The sequence below is a fragment of the Diceros bicornis genome, chromosome 2 (genome assembly GCF_020826845.1).
Source record: "Diceros bicornis minor isolate mBicDic1 chromosome 2, mDicBic1.mat.cur, whole genome shotgun sequence".
Taxonomy (NCBI): domain Eukaryota; kingdom Metazoa; phylum Chordata; class Mammalia; order Perissodactyla; family Rhinocerotidae; genus Diceros; species Diceros bicornis.
This window is the reverse complement of record NC_080741.1, coordinates 21,760,058-21,775,537: the sequence shown is the minus strand read 5'-3', so window position 1 is coordinate 21,775,537 and position 15,480 is coordinate 21,760,058. Positions and strand designations below refer to the sequence as shown.

General features: G+C 36.7%; 1 protein-coding gene across 4 annotated transcripts in view; it reads right to left on the bottom strand.

Moving 5' to 3' along the window:
• The window catches only part of CAPN7 (calpain 7), a 39,339-nt gene that overhangs the window by 2,867 nt on the left and 20,992 nt on the right, over nt 1-15,480 (bottom strand). For 3 of the 4 annotated variants that reach the window (XM_058553354.1, XM_058553372.1, XM_058553362.1), the window contains 10 exons: nt 14,387-14,533; nt 13,047-13,153; nt 12,162-12,282; nt 8,062-8,206; nt 7,826-7,925; nt 7,406-7,541; nt 6,466-6,541; nt 2,542-2,687; nt 1,385-1,447; nt 663-793 (listed from right to left, as the gene is read on the bottom strand). In XM_058553354.1, coding sequence (XP_058409337.1) covers nt 663-793; nt 1,385-1,447; nt 2,542-2,687; nt 6,466-6,541; nt 7,406-7,541; nt 7,826-7,925; nt 8,062-8,206; nt 12,162-12,282; nt 13,047-13,153; nt 14,387-14,533 — 1,172 coding nt within the window. The remainder of the gene's footprint in view (nt 1-662; nt 794-1,384; nt 1,448-2,541; nt 2,688-6,465; nt 6,542-7,405; nt 7,542-7,825; nt 7,926-8,061; nt 8,207-12,161; nt 12,283-13,046; nt 13,154-14,386; nt 14,534-15,480) is intronic. The other variant, XM_058553382.1, reaches the window with a different exon arrangement.

Genomic DNA, 15,480 nt, shown 5'->3' with positions numbered 1-15,480 from the left:
CGTGTTGTATATAGTCTGACTACCTAAGTAAGCATCCTCAAATGACAGTTTCCCTTTGCCTGTTCTTGACGTCATATAAGTGGAATCACACAGTATATATTCTGTTGAGTGTGGCTTCCGTTGCTCTGCATTGTTTTGAAGACTTATCCATCATGTTGCGGGTAGCTGTCCTTTATTTTCATTGTTATGTAGAACTCTTTCATATGACTATTTTATAATCTTAAACGCCACTGATGAACTTTTGGGTTGTTTCAAATTTTTGGCTCTTAGGTTTATTGGCCATTTGGAGTCTCTCTCTTATGACATGCCTGTTCAAATTTTTATTTTTTAAAAACTCCAGCCTTTTTTCTTTTTATGAGCTCTTTGTGTCTTGTTTAAGAAATCTTTCCTTATCCTGAGGTTATTAAGATATCTCCTCTATTAATAATCCACCCAGAATTGATTCTCAGATTTGATGTGCGAGGGCTCTAATTAGCTTTTTGGTACACGGATACTCAACTATTCCAGCACCATTGATTGAACAGACTCCCCTTTCCCCACTCCTCTGCAATGCCATCTTTATCATATATCAAGTGTCCATACATGCATAGGTCTGTTTCAAAACCCTATTCTGTTCCACATTTTTAATATAACATTATTAATTTAAGAAAGTTGTCACAAACCTTGGTCCTCTTAGCTCAATCAATAATGGCCCAGTCTTTTCTATATGAAATTGGTAGATGGGGTTATTTTTGTGAGTCTCTTGGAAATTTCCACATCCTCCAGCACTCTGACCACTCCATTTTCCATTAATCTAATAAAACAAAGTTTTTTTATTTACAAAACTTCCCATTCTCCAATTCTACTTTAAAGACCAAACTCCTTCGCAACTTAAAAAAAAAAAAGCAACTCTCCACTCTGGTTCCACCCTCTCTCTCCAGTCTTTATTCACCACTGACAGTAAATGGAACTCTCCAATTCAGCCAGGCTGCTTTCCTACACACTAAACCGTATCTCCATCTCTCAGCCTTCGATCAAGTTCTTCTCTCTGCCAAGAATTCTCCCTCAAATCTTCCTCTACTCATTGAGTCCACCCTGCAAAGCCAATCTCCAATTCTACTGGAAAGGTTCATCCACATGGCGTTCCCTAATGACCACGGTTTGCACTAATCTTTCTCTGAATTTATTTCTTCCCATAGAATCACTTACTGTTGCTCATTGAAGATCTTGTATTCCAACCCAGACTGGAGGCTACTTACATTTCCCTTGTATTCCTGTCAAGTCCCAGAATGTTTTTATTTTGTAAGAAATTGTTAAATGTAAAGAATAAAATGAGAAAAGGAGAAAAAGCAAGGGAATTCTAAGATTTCTCTGAGATTATGACCCAGAGAAAGAATTTTCTTACCTGTTTTGATATGGTGTACGGTGAAGGAATCTTTGAAAAAGTAAAGCTGCATGCTGAATATACCTAGATCCCCAAAAAAATTTATTGTACTGATAAAGTTTATAATTATAAAAACACCAAGGTGATAAAAGAATATATTGAAAGACTGAAAAAATTAGCTGGCATATATAAAAGTCATTATTCTGTAGGCAGCCTGGTATCAAGTCAGGTTTAATGAACTGGGAATTGGGAAGCTAGGTGTCTTGTCTTGGTTTTCTCTGCCACTCACTGTGTGCAACTCAGGACAAATCACAATCTCTCTAGGCCTCGGCTTCTGCACCTGAAGAATGAAGGGGTGGCAGCAGCTCCCCAACGGCCCCTCCATCACTAACAACCTATTCAGACTGAGCTTTACCAACCTACGGCAAACAAATCTATGCAGAACTAAATCACAATGACCTTCCCAGCTACACGAGAGCAATGTGTTTACAGGTGATCATTCCCCTTCACTAAGTTCAAAGTCTTTCTTTTTTTTTTTTTTGTGAGGAAGATCAGCCCTGAGCTAACATCTGTGCTAATCCTCCTCTTTTTGCTAAGGAAGACCGGCTCTGAGCTAACATCTACTGTCAATCCTCCTCCTTTTTTTTCCCCAAAGCCCCAGTAGACAGTTGTATGTCACAGCTGCACATCCTTCTAGTTGCTGTATGTGGGACGTGGCCTCAGCATGGCCGGAGAAGCGGTGCGTCGGTGCGCGCCCAGGGTTACCAACCCGAGCCGCCAGTAGCGGAGTGCATGCACCCAACCACTAAGCCACAGGGCCGGCGCCCAAAGTCTTCTTTCTTAAGTCAATAAAAATATTATGTAGCCTAAAGGAGCTTTTATTGCTTGCTCTGAAATTGAACTTTTCAGTTGAACATACCATCTTACCTCAGGACTAAACTATTACTCTGAAAACTAAAATGTTCATTCAAAATAAAAACATTACTTTTCAAAAGCATTATTTTCTGCAGGAAGCATCATAATTTAATACTGAAATGATATACAGATAAACACACAGAAAAATATATAGAGATCAATTTTCAGAAATAAATTTTTCTGTAGATAATCCCACTTACCAAGCAGAGCATATTATGTTGTTTATGTTATCTTGTTTTGTCACTGTATGTTGGTTTACTTACCCGAACTGTGTAATGGATCGTGTTCTGTTTTTCATACTGAGAAACCACTAATGTAAAGGTATGGGTCCCAGGTGTGGTCAGCTTTATCTTGGTCAAATAATGAGGGCTGTTAATTCGAATCCCATCAATGTATGGAGGCGGATCAGCTGCAAAGAAGCAGGTTTACAGAAAAGGAGATTTTAGTTTTTAAATTTAAGTTTTATGGTTGACAGTAGGAAAAATAACTAAATGGAGGGATATCCTCTTAACTGATTCTATAAAATATAATGGTAGTAAAGAATTACAATTTCAATTTAAAACTTTAAAATTAAGTAGTTTCTAATAAGCAAAAGCAATCTTTTGGAAGACATTCAATGAGGTATAAGATAATCCCTGCTATCTGTCCTATGTTGCATTTTTTTCTCCAGTAGAGGATTTTAAAGTCAAGATTACCTTCTTTCTTTTTATCTTTTCAAAGATAAAAAGAAGTATAGAAAAATATATCTATATTCCCCACCACTGAGAATTAAATTAACATTTTTTTTGGTCCTACTAGCTTCTTTATAAAACCAAGTCCCTTTAGACCACCACCCTTAGTCTTACTCTGTTCCACTCTGATGGATTTGATGGGCATCTTTTCAGACTTTAACACACACACATCCCTAAAAATGACTGAATAAATAATTTTTCTGCGAGTATATATCCAAAAAAAGAATAGTATGTCTTGTTTTATATCTTCCATTTTTCACTCAATATGTTTTTAAGATCCATGTTGTTCTGTATAGATATGGTTTATTCCTTTTAAAACTGCTGGTATTCCATCGCATGAATATGACACATTTTATCTATACCCCCATCTAGTTATTTGGACAATCTGGACAGATTATTTCTAATATTTTGCTATTATGAACAATGCTGCCTGATATATTCTTTGACAGTCTCATCAATCAAGGCTGATACAATAAAAGCATGTCATGCATGTCAATACTACATGTCATTTAAGATCAATGCTGTTATCACTTGGCTTATTTAGGAACTCTGAATACTTAGCATGTAATCTATTAGAAACACTAAACGTATTAGTATCTCAAACAGGTAATAAGTCTCTAATGTTTAGAGGTGGTGTGATCTAGTGTGAAGAGAAAAAGAACGGGCCTATCTGTGATCTTGGACAAGGTTTTTAACCTTTCTGTGTCTCAGTTTACTCTTCTGTCAGATGGGGAACAATAAGGCCTGTCCTATTTACCTCAGAGTGTTGTGATGAAAATAAAACTATAAACCAGAAAGTACTCTGAAAAGGCAAAAATCACTATATGTAAAAGAGGGAGTATTGTTAAAAAAAAAAATCCAAGTAAAAAGAGTAATAAATATATTAGAAATTCAAAAGATACATCTTAGTGCTAGGAATATACTCACAACATTTGTGCTTTTTCAGTTGTATAATGACCAACGTGACAAAGGGAAGATCTGACTAGTTTAACTTGACATTTAACCTTGGACCTACTATGTGCCATGTCTATTCAGAATATCTAGGGATACTGACTGATGAGAATCAGTGCCTGCCTCAACACAAGTGTAATGGGGAAGAATGCCACGTTTTCCTCTAATTAAATAAAACAAGAGTTAAAAAAAGCACTTTTTTTTTTTTGTGAGGAAGATCAGCCCTATGCTAACACCTGCCAATCCTCCTCTTTTTTTTTTTTTTTTTTTTGCTGAGGAAGACTGGCCCTGGGCTAACATCTGTGCCCATCTTCCTCCACTTTATACGGGATGCTGCCACAGCATGGCTTGCCAAGTGATGCGTCGGTGCGCGCCTGGGATCCGAATCGGTGAACCCCAGGCTGCCGCAGCAGAGTGTGCGCACTTAACCACTTGCGCCACCAGGCCGGCCCCAACAAAACCACTTTTGATGCCATCTCCCCCATCACTGCCCATTTCTTTGCACAGCCTTCTTGAAAGAAGTGTCAATAATTGCTTCCTTACCTCAGTCTCTTCTCAAACCACTCCTGTTGGTCTTCTAGCCTACCTATCCACCAACTCTGTTCTTGTTAAGGCCAACAATGACCGCCAGGGTGCTAGGTCCAAGTGTCTCTTCTCCATCTTACTGACCTCTAAAATAGCAATAGATGCAGTTGTCCACTCTTTCTCTCATGAAATATTTTCTTCCCTAGGGTCATGTGAAACCTCACTCTATTTCATCAGGTACTCTGTTCAAACTCTTTTGTGATAACTTTTCCTCTGCTCAACCTTAAGATGTCAGAGTCCAAGAGTGAGGTCCTGGGTGTTCATCTCTGTACCTACAACTCTATACAACTGACATATACAGTCCTATTTTCAAATGCCATCTATATGCCCTGACACCTCAATCTGTACCTAAAGTCCTAACCTTATCCCAGAGCTCTACTGAAAAATCCAACTGCCTACTCAGCATCTTCACTTGGATGATAGATATCTAATAGGTATTATCTTCACTAGATATTTACCTTCACTAGGTATCTCAAATTTAACAAAACCAAAAATTAACTTTTGATTTTACTCTGCAACAAATCTGCTCCCTCCCTTGCCCTCACCAGCTCTTACCCATCTCAGTAAATGTTACAGCCTCCTATTTCTTAAGCCAAAAAATTAGGAATCATCCTTTATTCCTCTTTGCTCCCTACATCAACTCAACAAGTCCTGACAATCATACTGAAACCCAAATCTGTCCACTCCTCCTCATCTCCACTCCTACCACCCTAAGTTCAAACCACCATCATTTGTCACATAAATAAATAAAAATCACCAATTGGTTTCTTTGCTTCCATTTTTTTGCCCCCTCCAATATATTCTACAAAAAATGTTCTCTAAAAAAAAAAAAAGATTAAGACCCTCCAAAGATTTCCCATCACACTTAGAACAAAATCCAAACCCTTTCCTGTGGCTTACAGTGATCTATATGTGATCTGAGCCTGCATACCTTTCTGACCTCTTCTGATACATACCTTCCCAGGCCTACTGGCCTTTTTCTATTCCTAAAAAACACCAATATTTTTCTCATTTTGGAGTCCTTGTACTTGCTGTTCCCTCTGCCTGTAATGCTTTTCCCTTTATTTCTTTGCATGACTAATTCCTTTTTGTCATTCATCCCTTCTCAAAGAGGCCTTCCATGGCCACCCAACCAGAGCAACTAACCAGTCACTAACATGTGACTCTATTTATTTCTTTAGACATGTATCACTATCTGTTTTTTTTGCTTACCATGTGTCTCCCCAACCAAGTGATAAAATTTTTTTTTGAATTTGAAAGCAAAGTGGTTTCAACACAATACGTTAAATGCCTCGAGAGCCCTGCAGAGGGAAAGATTCACCTTGCCTGGGAGAAAGGTTTTCACAGACGAAATAACATATAAGCTGGATCTTCACCATGTTCATTACGCAGAATAGGGTGAAAAGAATTAAGTGGGTAGAGAGCAGGGAGGAGAGAGATTCTTGGCAGAAGAAACTGTGAAAAGAGGGGCAAGAGAGGCCTGGTGTGTCCAGGAGTAGCCAGTATCTCAGAGGGTACTGTGAAAAGCTGGGACGTGAGATAAAGGGGGACAGGAAGGTTAAGGCCAGAATTTCAATAGCCTTATACATCATGCCAAAGAGCCTGGATTTCATCCAAGAGTCCATGGAAAACCAGAGAAATTTTGATCAGAGAAAAAGATATGACAAGTTTTAAAAATAAAACTCTCAAAGCAATGTGCAAGAATACAGAAATCCCAATTTCCTGAGGTTTCTAAACTAAAAACAAATCAAAACAAAACACACAAGTAGCATAAATACCAACCCATCTGTTTGAGTGGTTTCTATTAGTCTATTAGCATAATTATTTTTGCATATTATCTACATAAAATTTGTCAGTTTTCAACTTAATCATGTAAATAAAATTTTAATGTTTGTTCAAATGTTTGTTTACTCAACATACCTGGGTAATAAACTTTTTTCCCATCAGTCTTGTATACAACCATTGTGATAAATTCTCGATTATTTGCAAAATCATCCTAAAAGCACAAAGAATCCAATGAAGTTAGAAAAATGGGCTCAAAGTGCTCTTAAGTGGGAAAAAAAAAAATTCTAATTTTAAGAACATCAGTGCTATAAAAAACTTTTCTGTGAATTAAACTGTATTTTCAATAGATGACCACATTGTATGAAGTAATATATTAAATAAGATTCTGAGGCTATTAAGATTATGTTTACCCTTTATAGAATCAGGCCTAATGACTCAACATTTCCAAATCCCCTTCAGCGTATTTTTTGTTGTTGTTGTTGTTTGTGAGGAAGATCAGCCCTGAGCTAACATCCATGCCAATCCTCCTCTTTTTGCTGAGGAAGACCGGCTCTGAGCTAACATCTATTGCCAATCCTCCTCCTTTATCTCCCCAAAGTCCCAGTAGATAGTTGTATGTCATAGTTGCACATCCTTCTAGTTGCTCTATGTGGGACGCCGCCTCAGCATGGCTGGACAAGTGGTGCGCAGATGTGTGCTCGGGATCCGAACCCAGACCGCCAACAGTGGAGCACGCGCACTTAACCACTAAGCCATGGGGCAGGCCCCCCTTCAGCGTATTTTAATGTTAATATTCTTAAGATCTAAAGCATACATAATCAACCCCAAAACCCTCACTAAAAAGCATAAACTCCCTCATGTTTTTCTTCACAGATGATTTCTGAACAAGTTTTAAGTGTCTGATTACAAATTATAAATTTCCTTAGAGGAAAATATTGATTTATCTAAGAAAACACTATTTTCAAACCACCTATATAAATGAAACAGGCTGGTGATCAAATTACATATCTTGTCACAAGGCCAAATTATATTTAAAACAATTTCTGTATGGGGTGTCATAAGAAGGGATCAGTACCTTGTCTGTGATGTGTCTACTAAGCAAAACCCAAACTGCAGCACCCCCTTGTGGACACTGCACCTCCAATTTGTACTGAGGGTTGTTGGCCAGGCTATAAGCATCTTTCACAGGTCCGTGCTTAGCATCCCAAGTACTAAAAGATAAAGTCAACAAAAAAGGCAGTAATTAAATTTATCATAGAGCTAAAATATAACACTGTTTAAAAAGATGTATTTCAAATACAATTAAGTTATCAGGTTTTTATGTTTTTAAAATTTTTGGCATAACCAAGAATATAAAGAAAATAACTATTACATGACAGTCATCTGCAGACCTGACACAAAGAGAGAATACTAGTCTTCCTAAATTAATCATCACATTTTAAATGAAAAAAGTGGAGACTACTATAAAGCATATCCTGAAATGTGCAAAAGTTACCTGTGAATACATGTTGATTCTTTAAAAAGACCTGGATTCCAACTCAAATAAATCACATCATAATACTGGCAGAGATCATCCCATGAAATCCAAAATATTCCTGAAAATTAGATGTCTTTGTTAATTGAAAAGACACCTTAATAATAAATGACTTAAGTCAGTTAAGTACATTTCACATTGTTAAAGCATGGTTACGTAAAGATCAAATGGTATTAAAATTAAAAAGATATATTTACCATTGTCTATTTTCTGAGCCGTTCGAGGATCAAAGTTTAAATACTTTTGCAACTCTGGGGTCCAGTTTTTTACATCATTTTCACTGTATCTTCCTTTCCAACGTAAATGACTCCAAGGATTTTTCAATTGGATAAATCGCAGTCCCTATTATAAAAAACAGGAGATAAAGTTGCAAAACAGAAAAAGTTGCAAAACAGTAAAAGTTGCAAAATAATATCCATATTTTTATTAGTTATATCATGCATTGTCTAAGAGAGGATGCATTCTGAATACTTACCAATACTTTTCCTTCCAAATCAACTTGAAATATTTTTAATCAATACTTTCACCAGGTCACACATCTATCAAAAACTGTAAATGGCTACCAAGTCCCTAGAACTATGCTGTCCAAAAGTAGTCCCTAACCATATGTGGTAATTCAAATTAAAAAAATTTTTAAATCAGTTCCTTCGTCACATTAGCCACATTTCAAGTGTTCAAGGGACCACGTGTAGCTAGTAGCTAATACACTGCACAACCCAGATACAGAACACTTCCATCATCACAGGAAGTTCGGGGGACAGTGCTACCTTAGAGCATCAAGAATTTCCCATCCTTTCAAACACTACTCTACTGTGGCCCCACTTTATTTTCCAGTACTCATACCCCATGTATGTTTGGCTCTAATCTAGTCTTTCCTCTCACAATCACCATAAATAATCTGTATTCAATTTCACCTCCAAAGGCATTTGCTCATGCTGTCCCCCTTTCCTGGAAGAGCCTCTCTGATCCCTTTTAACTACCCTTTCTTTCAGATCCTCTTTAGCTTCTTCCTCCACTAACTGTCTCTGTGAAGACTGAAGCAGTGAAAAAAAGAGAAAAGAATATGGACTTTGGAGTCAGAATGAAATGGGACCAAATTCCACCTCTACTATTAATCAGCTTTACAGGCCTTGGGCGGGTCATGTACCCTCTGAGCATTTGTTTACTCATGTGTAAAATGAGGATTATCCCGTCTCCCAAGAAGACTGCTGTAAAGATTAAATGAAGTAACATATGCCAAGTATCTAGCACTTAGTAATTCCCTTCTCCTTTTAATCACTATCTCGCCTCTAAATTTTACAGTGCTAACAACCTGTATTACATTAATTTAAAACAAATAATATCCTATCCTATATTTTCCTACTTGTGCAAATGTAGGAGTCTTATGTCCCCAATGAGATGGTAAACTCCTTGAAACGGCAGCACTATTACCCTTTTTCAGAAGTCTCCACTGAGTTTATGGAACAGAGTGTTAAGGTTCTGGCAAGTGCTCAATAAATACCGGGAATGTCTACAGGATAGATTACATTGATTCAGGAAAACAAAAGAGCTTCTAAATCCAAAAGAGGATTTGTCTTTTTTCAAGCAGTCAACTTAGGAAATTGTACTCTTTTCCTAATGATGTCATAAATCAAACTGTTTGGGGGACATCTTTTAAAAAACACATTCCTTTGCTATTTTAAATGTGGCAAATCATGGCCTGGGGTAGATGTGATTTCTGGACGTAGACTCATTCCTCTCACGCTTTATTCCCCAGAATCTTCAAATTTCTCTTCTCAATTCCTTCTTACCACTTGTGTCTCACCCCTGTCCCTGCCACACATCAGCCAACAGACATTTAACTCTAATTCCTTTCTTTTCATAAAATCTAGTTCTACATGAGCAGGAAATCTGCCTTATTTCAGGACTCGATCACTTCTTAAAAAAGGAATATCAAAGAGAGGAAAGAAAGTGCTGCTAAGCTTTTCAGGGGTAAGTCCCAGGTGCACTGACATTCACACGAGGACACTAAAATATGGCTGTAGATTTGTTTGGACAGAGAACCGGCAATTCAGAGGCCCTGGATAGGGGAAGAAATGCTAGAGAACTAAAAAAAAGAATCTGGTTTATGATGAAACATCCCATTTCCAAAGTTATTTCCAAATAGCAGCAAAGGAAAAAGCCTTGGATAGGTTCAGAAATCCCTCGGTAAGACTTGTCTGGACTTAAGAGACAGCAGCTTGAAACGGGGATGTACCTTCACAGTAGACTATGCAACATCCCCTCAAGGAGGAGACAAAGAAATGATTCAAAGGGAGGATCGCTGAAACTAACATGAAGATCTTAGAATATGCAAGCAGGTAAGAGGCAGTCAAACAAAAAGGATAACACTTTCATGCAGGTATTAATAAGAAAATATTATTAAGTGAAGAAAGTCACGAATGCTCTAAGATTGGGAATGGCTTTAGTCTAAGATTACATCTATCTGCACAAATGAGGTTTTAGAGATAAATGCCTGAATGAGATAAACACGGAAATATTTTTAAATAGAAGAACTAAGGAAATATCTCAAACTACAGACAGCAAAATTAACATAAAAATGATGAACCCAGGAAACTCTTTAAATATATACCCAAAGATACTGGAAAAAACTCCTATAAATTCTAACACACATGAAGACTTTTGGTAAAGATCAACCCTGACTACCAAGAATTTATGTAAACAAAAGGAAACTGTGGTCAGCTCCAAAATGTGAGATGTCTGCTCAGGCTGGGTAATACTGTTTTTGATCAGTAACTCAAAGAATTATGGTGTGAACATGAGCATTACCACAGTGAAGAACCCTGCCACCAGGCCCCCATTTACTCCATCAACACACGCTCTAAAATGCCTTAATCTTTACAGAATAACTGCCATGTGGAATTGATACTATGTGAATAATTCCACTGATTTTTAACTAAAGACGCTGTTATTTGAAATTCTTACTTTACTGGCATTCAGTAATTTCTGAATGTTTTGTTTTGAGGTCAAACCACAGGTGCCTGTTGTTCTACAAACATGTTATTTGTCTAGTTTCCTTTGAATAATCAAAACAAATAGTCTTACATTCAAAGTAAATGATATAATCTTCACAAAAATTTTCTCAAATTCAAGCTTGCTTTCATATCGACTATTTCATTATCTCAATTTAAATCTCTTGCCATTACCTCTCTATTGGTCACCTACTCATTAATATCTCACAGGATATTTTAACAATAAAATTATACATAGTGTTAAATAATAGCAACTGTCATTCCCAATGTTTTGACTGGTGTTTGTGAACAAATTACATTTCTAAAACAAACCCAAACTCTCAGCTTATTCAGTTTCACATAAATTTTTACATTTTTTGCTTTAGTCAATTTTTATGCCACTTTTAAAGGAAGACACAATTCTGTACAGTATGGTTGGGGTGCAACAGTGACTGGATGATTTAGAAAGCCTTGAGACTATAAATTTTTAAATATCGTGGCAGGTATCTACTGTCTTCGTAATTCATGTAACTCCATGCGCCACATAAGAAAATCAATCTAATTAATACATAATGGTCCTCTGTTATTGCTGACTGATCACCACTTCTTGCTATAGGTTTAAGCAGGGGAAACTGGAACACGCTGCTGGGTCCACTTGCCAGTGACTAGACAGCTTAGGTACTGTAACACCAAGGCAAAAGAACCCTTCCTTAATAATCTTTGTATTATCTAATCTATAGAACAGATGAATTTTTCAGTTAAAAATAACTAATCAATAACCTGAGAAGTAATGAAGTCAACTATTCCACAGCCTCTGCACAGAGAAAGGGTCTGAAAGGCCTGATAGCATACAAGGGCTGCTAAGAGGAGAAACACTTGCAAACCCACTGGCATGTTTCTTATTTACAGATGTTCTCTTATTTTCTGTCCTTTCACAAAGATTTATGCAACGTCTACTAGGCTCTAGAGCCTAACACTGTGACTGACTCCAACACCAAGATACAGCCCAAAACTTCAAGGCTGTGTATTCACCCCAGCCCTGCTACTTTCAAGGAAAAGAAAAAGAGGCATACAGCATTTCTGTTCTGACGTCAATATCTGTGCTGTCACTGTCATTACATTTCCCATCTTTTCATTTCATAATTTCCAAAGGTAGAGGTCAAATTGTTTAACGTAATCGGGTGGAATGATTTAAAAACTTTGCCTACCCTTGATTTGTCAGTATTCAAAAATCTAACATATCATTTGGGATCCTTACAATTTCTTATATCAAACTAGAAAAACGAGAAAAAAACTGAAGGCAAAACCTTGAACTCTCTGATATCCAAGACAGCATACGCATGTGTGGGAACAAGACCCCACTTCTCTCCTTCAGCTTCAGTCATCACTCCAGTTGATGCAGTGATGAGGACGTCCCCTTTGTGAAACCTGGAATGACCCCAACAGACAAAAAGTGAAAGGAAAACAGATCTGTCATCTCAGATCATACCATCTCTCCTTTAGTCTAGTGGTTTATATGAAAATTTCCACAAATTTGAAATCTTTTCTAACATGGGCCTCAACACCCCCGGAAGAACTTTCAACAAGAAGTACATTTCTATTTCACAGCATATCAGATAAATTATCACCGCCCTCCTCCTTTTAGACTACTTAATTCTCAGGTAGAAACCTATCAGTGAAGGAAAGCAAATGCTAAATTTTCAAATGATTTACAGATAAAGATAAAGATATGAAATACCAAATGCACATCCCCAAAAGCGACATCATTTTATCAAATCATTGCGTTTTCTAGTTTCACTACTGAATGTGTATTACTGTATAGACAATTTTCCAGTCCCCACACGTGGATTACCCATTGAAGGCTTAAGCTACCTTCCTCTTTATGTCCTCAGACTTCTCTTTTCCCACCTTCCCTCAAATTGGCATGTACTTAGGAAATACAAAATAATTTTTCCATATTACATATTCCAGATTCAAATGTTTTGGACCATCTACAATTTGGATTAACTGTAACCATCAGTGAGGATAACTGATGTCTGGTGTAGCAAGTGAATAAAGTGAGGTCTATTTTAAAAACACAGTTTCCTTAATAACTGAAAATGACGGCCTCTGCAATCTCTCTTCTAAATCAGGCATGAAGTTTTAAAATAGCCTCTTTTACCACAAAAAAAAAGAGAGAAAAAAATGTTTACCTTTGATAAAGCATTCTGAAAGAATTATCCTTACTGAAAGTTTGGCTATCTGAATGCATAGCAATTCTTTCTGGTATCCACCCAGTCAGTGCATGAAGATCAATATTCTGCAACACAAACACATTTCAGGACTGTCAACAATGTTTTTAAGCTCTTAAATAAATCCCCAGGGTAGCTATTACATCTCATTGATTTAATATGATGATTTTGAGAGGGATAAATCTGAAGGTAGTAAGTTGTGTTCTACCAGTAATAAATTGCTTATTTTACTCAAATTTCTACCTGGATTTAAGCACACGCTTGTCTTTTCCTTACAAACTTTGCTACTTTTCTTGAATACAAGATGACTGTTTTACTGGTAAATATGATGAAAACTTAAAACATGTAACTGAAAAAACTGCTTTAATAATGATAATGACAGTCACTCACCATTTAATGAGTTCATAAGATACGATACTAGTCACTTTTCTAACGTTTTACATGTATTCTCATTTTCTCTAAGCTGCACTGCATAAATTAATAGGCACTGGGTTAGAAAGCTAAACTAAAAATATTTGAAGGGTAGAGCAACTGAGCATGTAGGCTAGGAAGAAATTTTAACACCCTATTGCATTTTTTTTACTATGACCTATACTTTCTTTGCCTAGCATTATAAGAACTAGGAGAGTGAAGGAGGCCTGGTACTAGGCAGGGAAAATAACCAGGTATGAATGATGGCTCGTTTGCATACATTACTTCATTTTACCTTTAGAATTCTAAGAGGGGGTATTATCCTCATATTATAGACAAGCAAAGAGGCTAAGAATCATTAAATACCTTTTCTAAGGCCAGATGCTGGTCAGGGTCATAATTTCAAGTCACACTAATGTGACTAATTTCTGGCGTTAAGCCCAGTAGTTTACCTCATACAACTACTGGACATTGACACACATCTTGATTTTACAGGTTTAAGTTGCTGTGCTAAGGTTGAGAAAAACAAACAAAAACTTCTTGAACCTGAATTTATAAAGCAAAAAATACATATAAGGATGATAACATGACACGTCCCTTTGATCTGAAGAGACTTCTCTGGCAAGGCAGTACACTGTATTTAGTTGGCCCTATATTCCAACAGAACAGCGGACACATACATTTTAGGCTTTCCCGAATACCGAATCTACACAATGCACTATCCCTGTAAAAGAAAATATGTAGCCCCATAATAAAGTGACTGATCAACACTTTTCAGGGTTGATCATCTATTTTCTTTTCCTTTAAACAAAAATACCATCTATAATCTTTCAAATTTAAAAGTCATATTAGATAGCACATATCTGTCTCTGGATCATCCTGTTACTTACTGAATTGGACCCTGGGAAATCATATCCTCCCATGACTTTCATGTATGCTTTTTCTATGAGAGAAACCCATAATTCACTTTTGTTGTTAGAATAAGAACAGAGCAACTCTCCCTTGTGATCAACAGGTAACTGGTCATCAATTATCACCTGGAGAAAAAGAACATTAATTTCCTTAATTGGTACAAAATATCTTAAAATCCTTTCTAGCAATTAAAAAAACATCTTTCATACTGATAAAATAAAAGACAAGATATGCCTATATCATTTTCATACGATAGTTTCATATTTTTAGAATTGGCTCAATTATAAAATATTATGTCTTTATTCAATTTTACAAGCTAATCTCCCTGTCAGGTTATAAACCTTGGCCAACTGGTTAAACGTTATGGATCTATCATCAGAATTATTAGGGATTCTAGAAATGTACATTACATCTAAGAGAAGTACAAAAGGGCCTCACTATTAAGGTAAATAACAACATTACTACCTGTCATTTTAACCTAAACTTGCAAAAAGACTCATGCTATGTATAGTTGTAAAAGTAGAACATTACGGCTAAAAATACATTTAAATAATAGAGGAAGTCATCACCACAAAGATACAGTTTCTAATTCTTATTACAAAGTGATTTGGGAAACAAGAGGATAGGAAGAATTTTGATCTAATACTAACAGGAGAATTATGCAACTGCATTTTGAAAGCTTCTTTAAACAAGGAGTTATTTAAAAATTATAGTACAGAAAAACCATCCTCAATAATTTTGTTTAGTTTTTAAGTAATCAGCTACAGCAGTGGTTCTCAAAGGGTGTTCTCAGACAACAGCATCACCATTACCTGGGAACTTGTCAGAAATGCAAATTATGGCCCCATGCCAGACCTACTGAATCAGAAACTCTGGGGGCGGGGCCCAGCAATCTGTGTTTTAACAAGCCCTCCAGGGGATTCTGTGCACACTAAAATTTGAGTATTACTGAGCTACAGAGCAACTTCTCAGCTCCTCAGACTGGAAGCACCAAGGGATCTTGTTTAAATGCACATTCTGATTCAGTAGGTCCAGGGTGAGACCTAAAATTCTGCAATTCTAACAAGTTCCC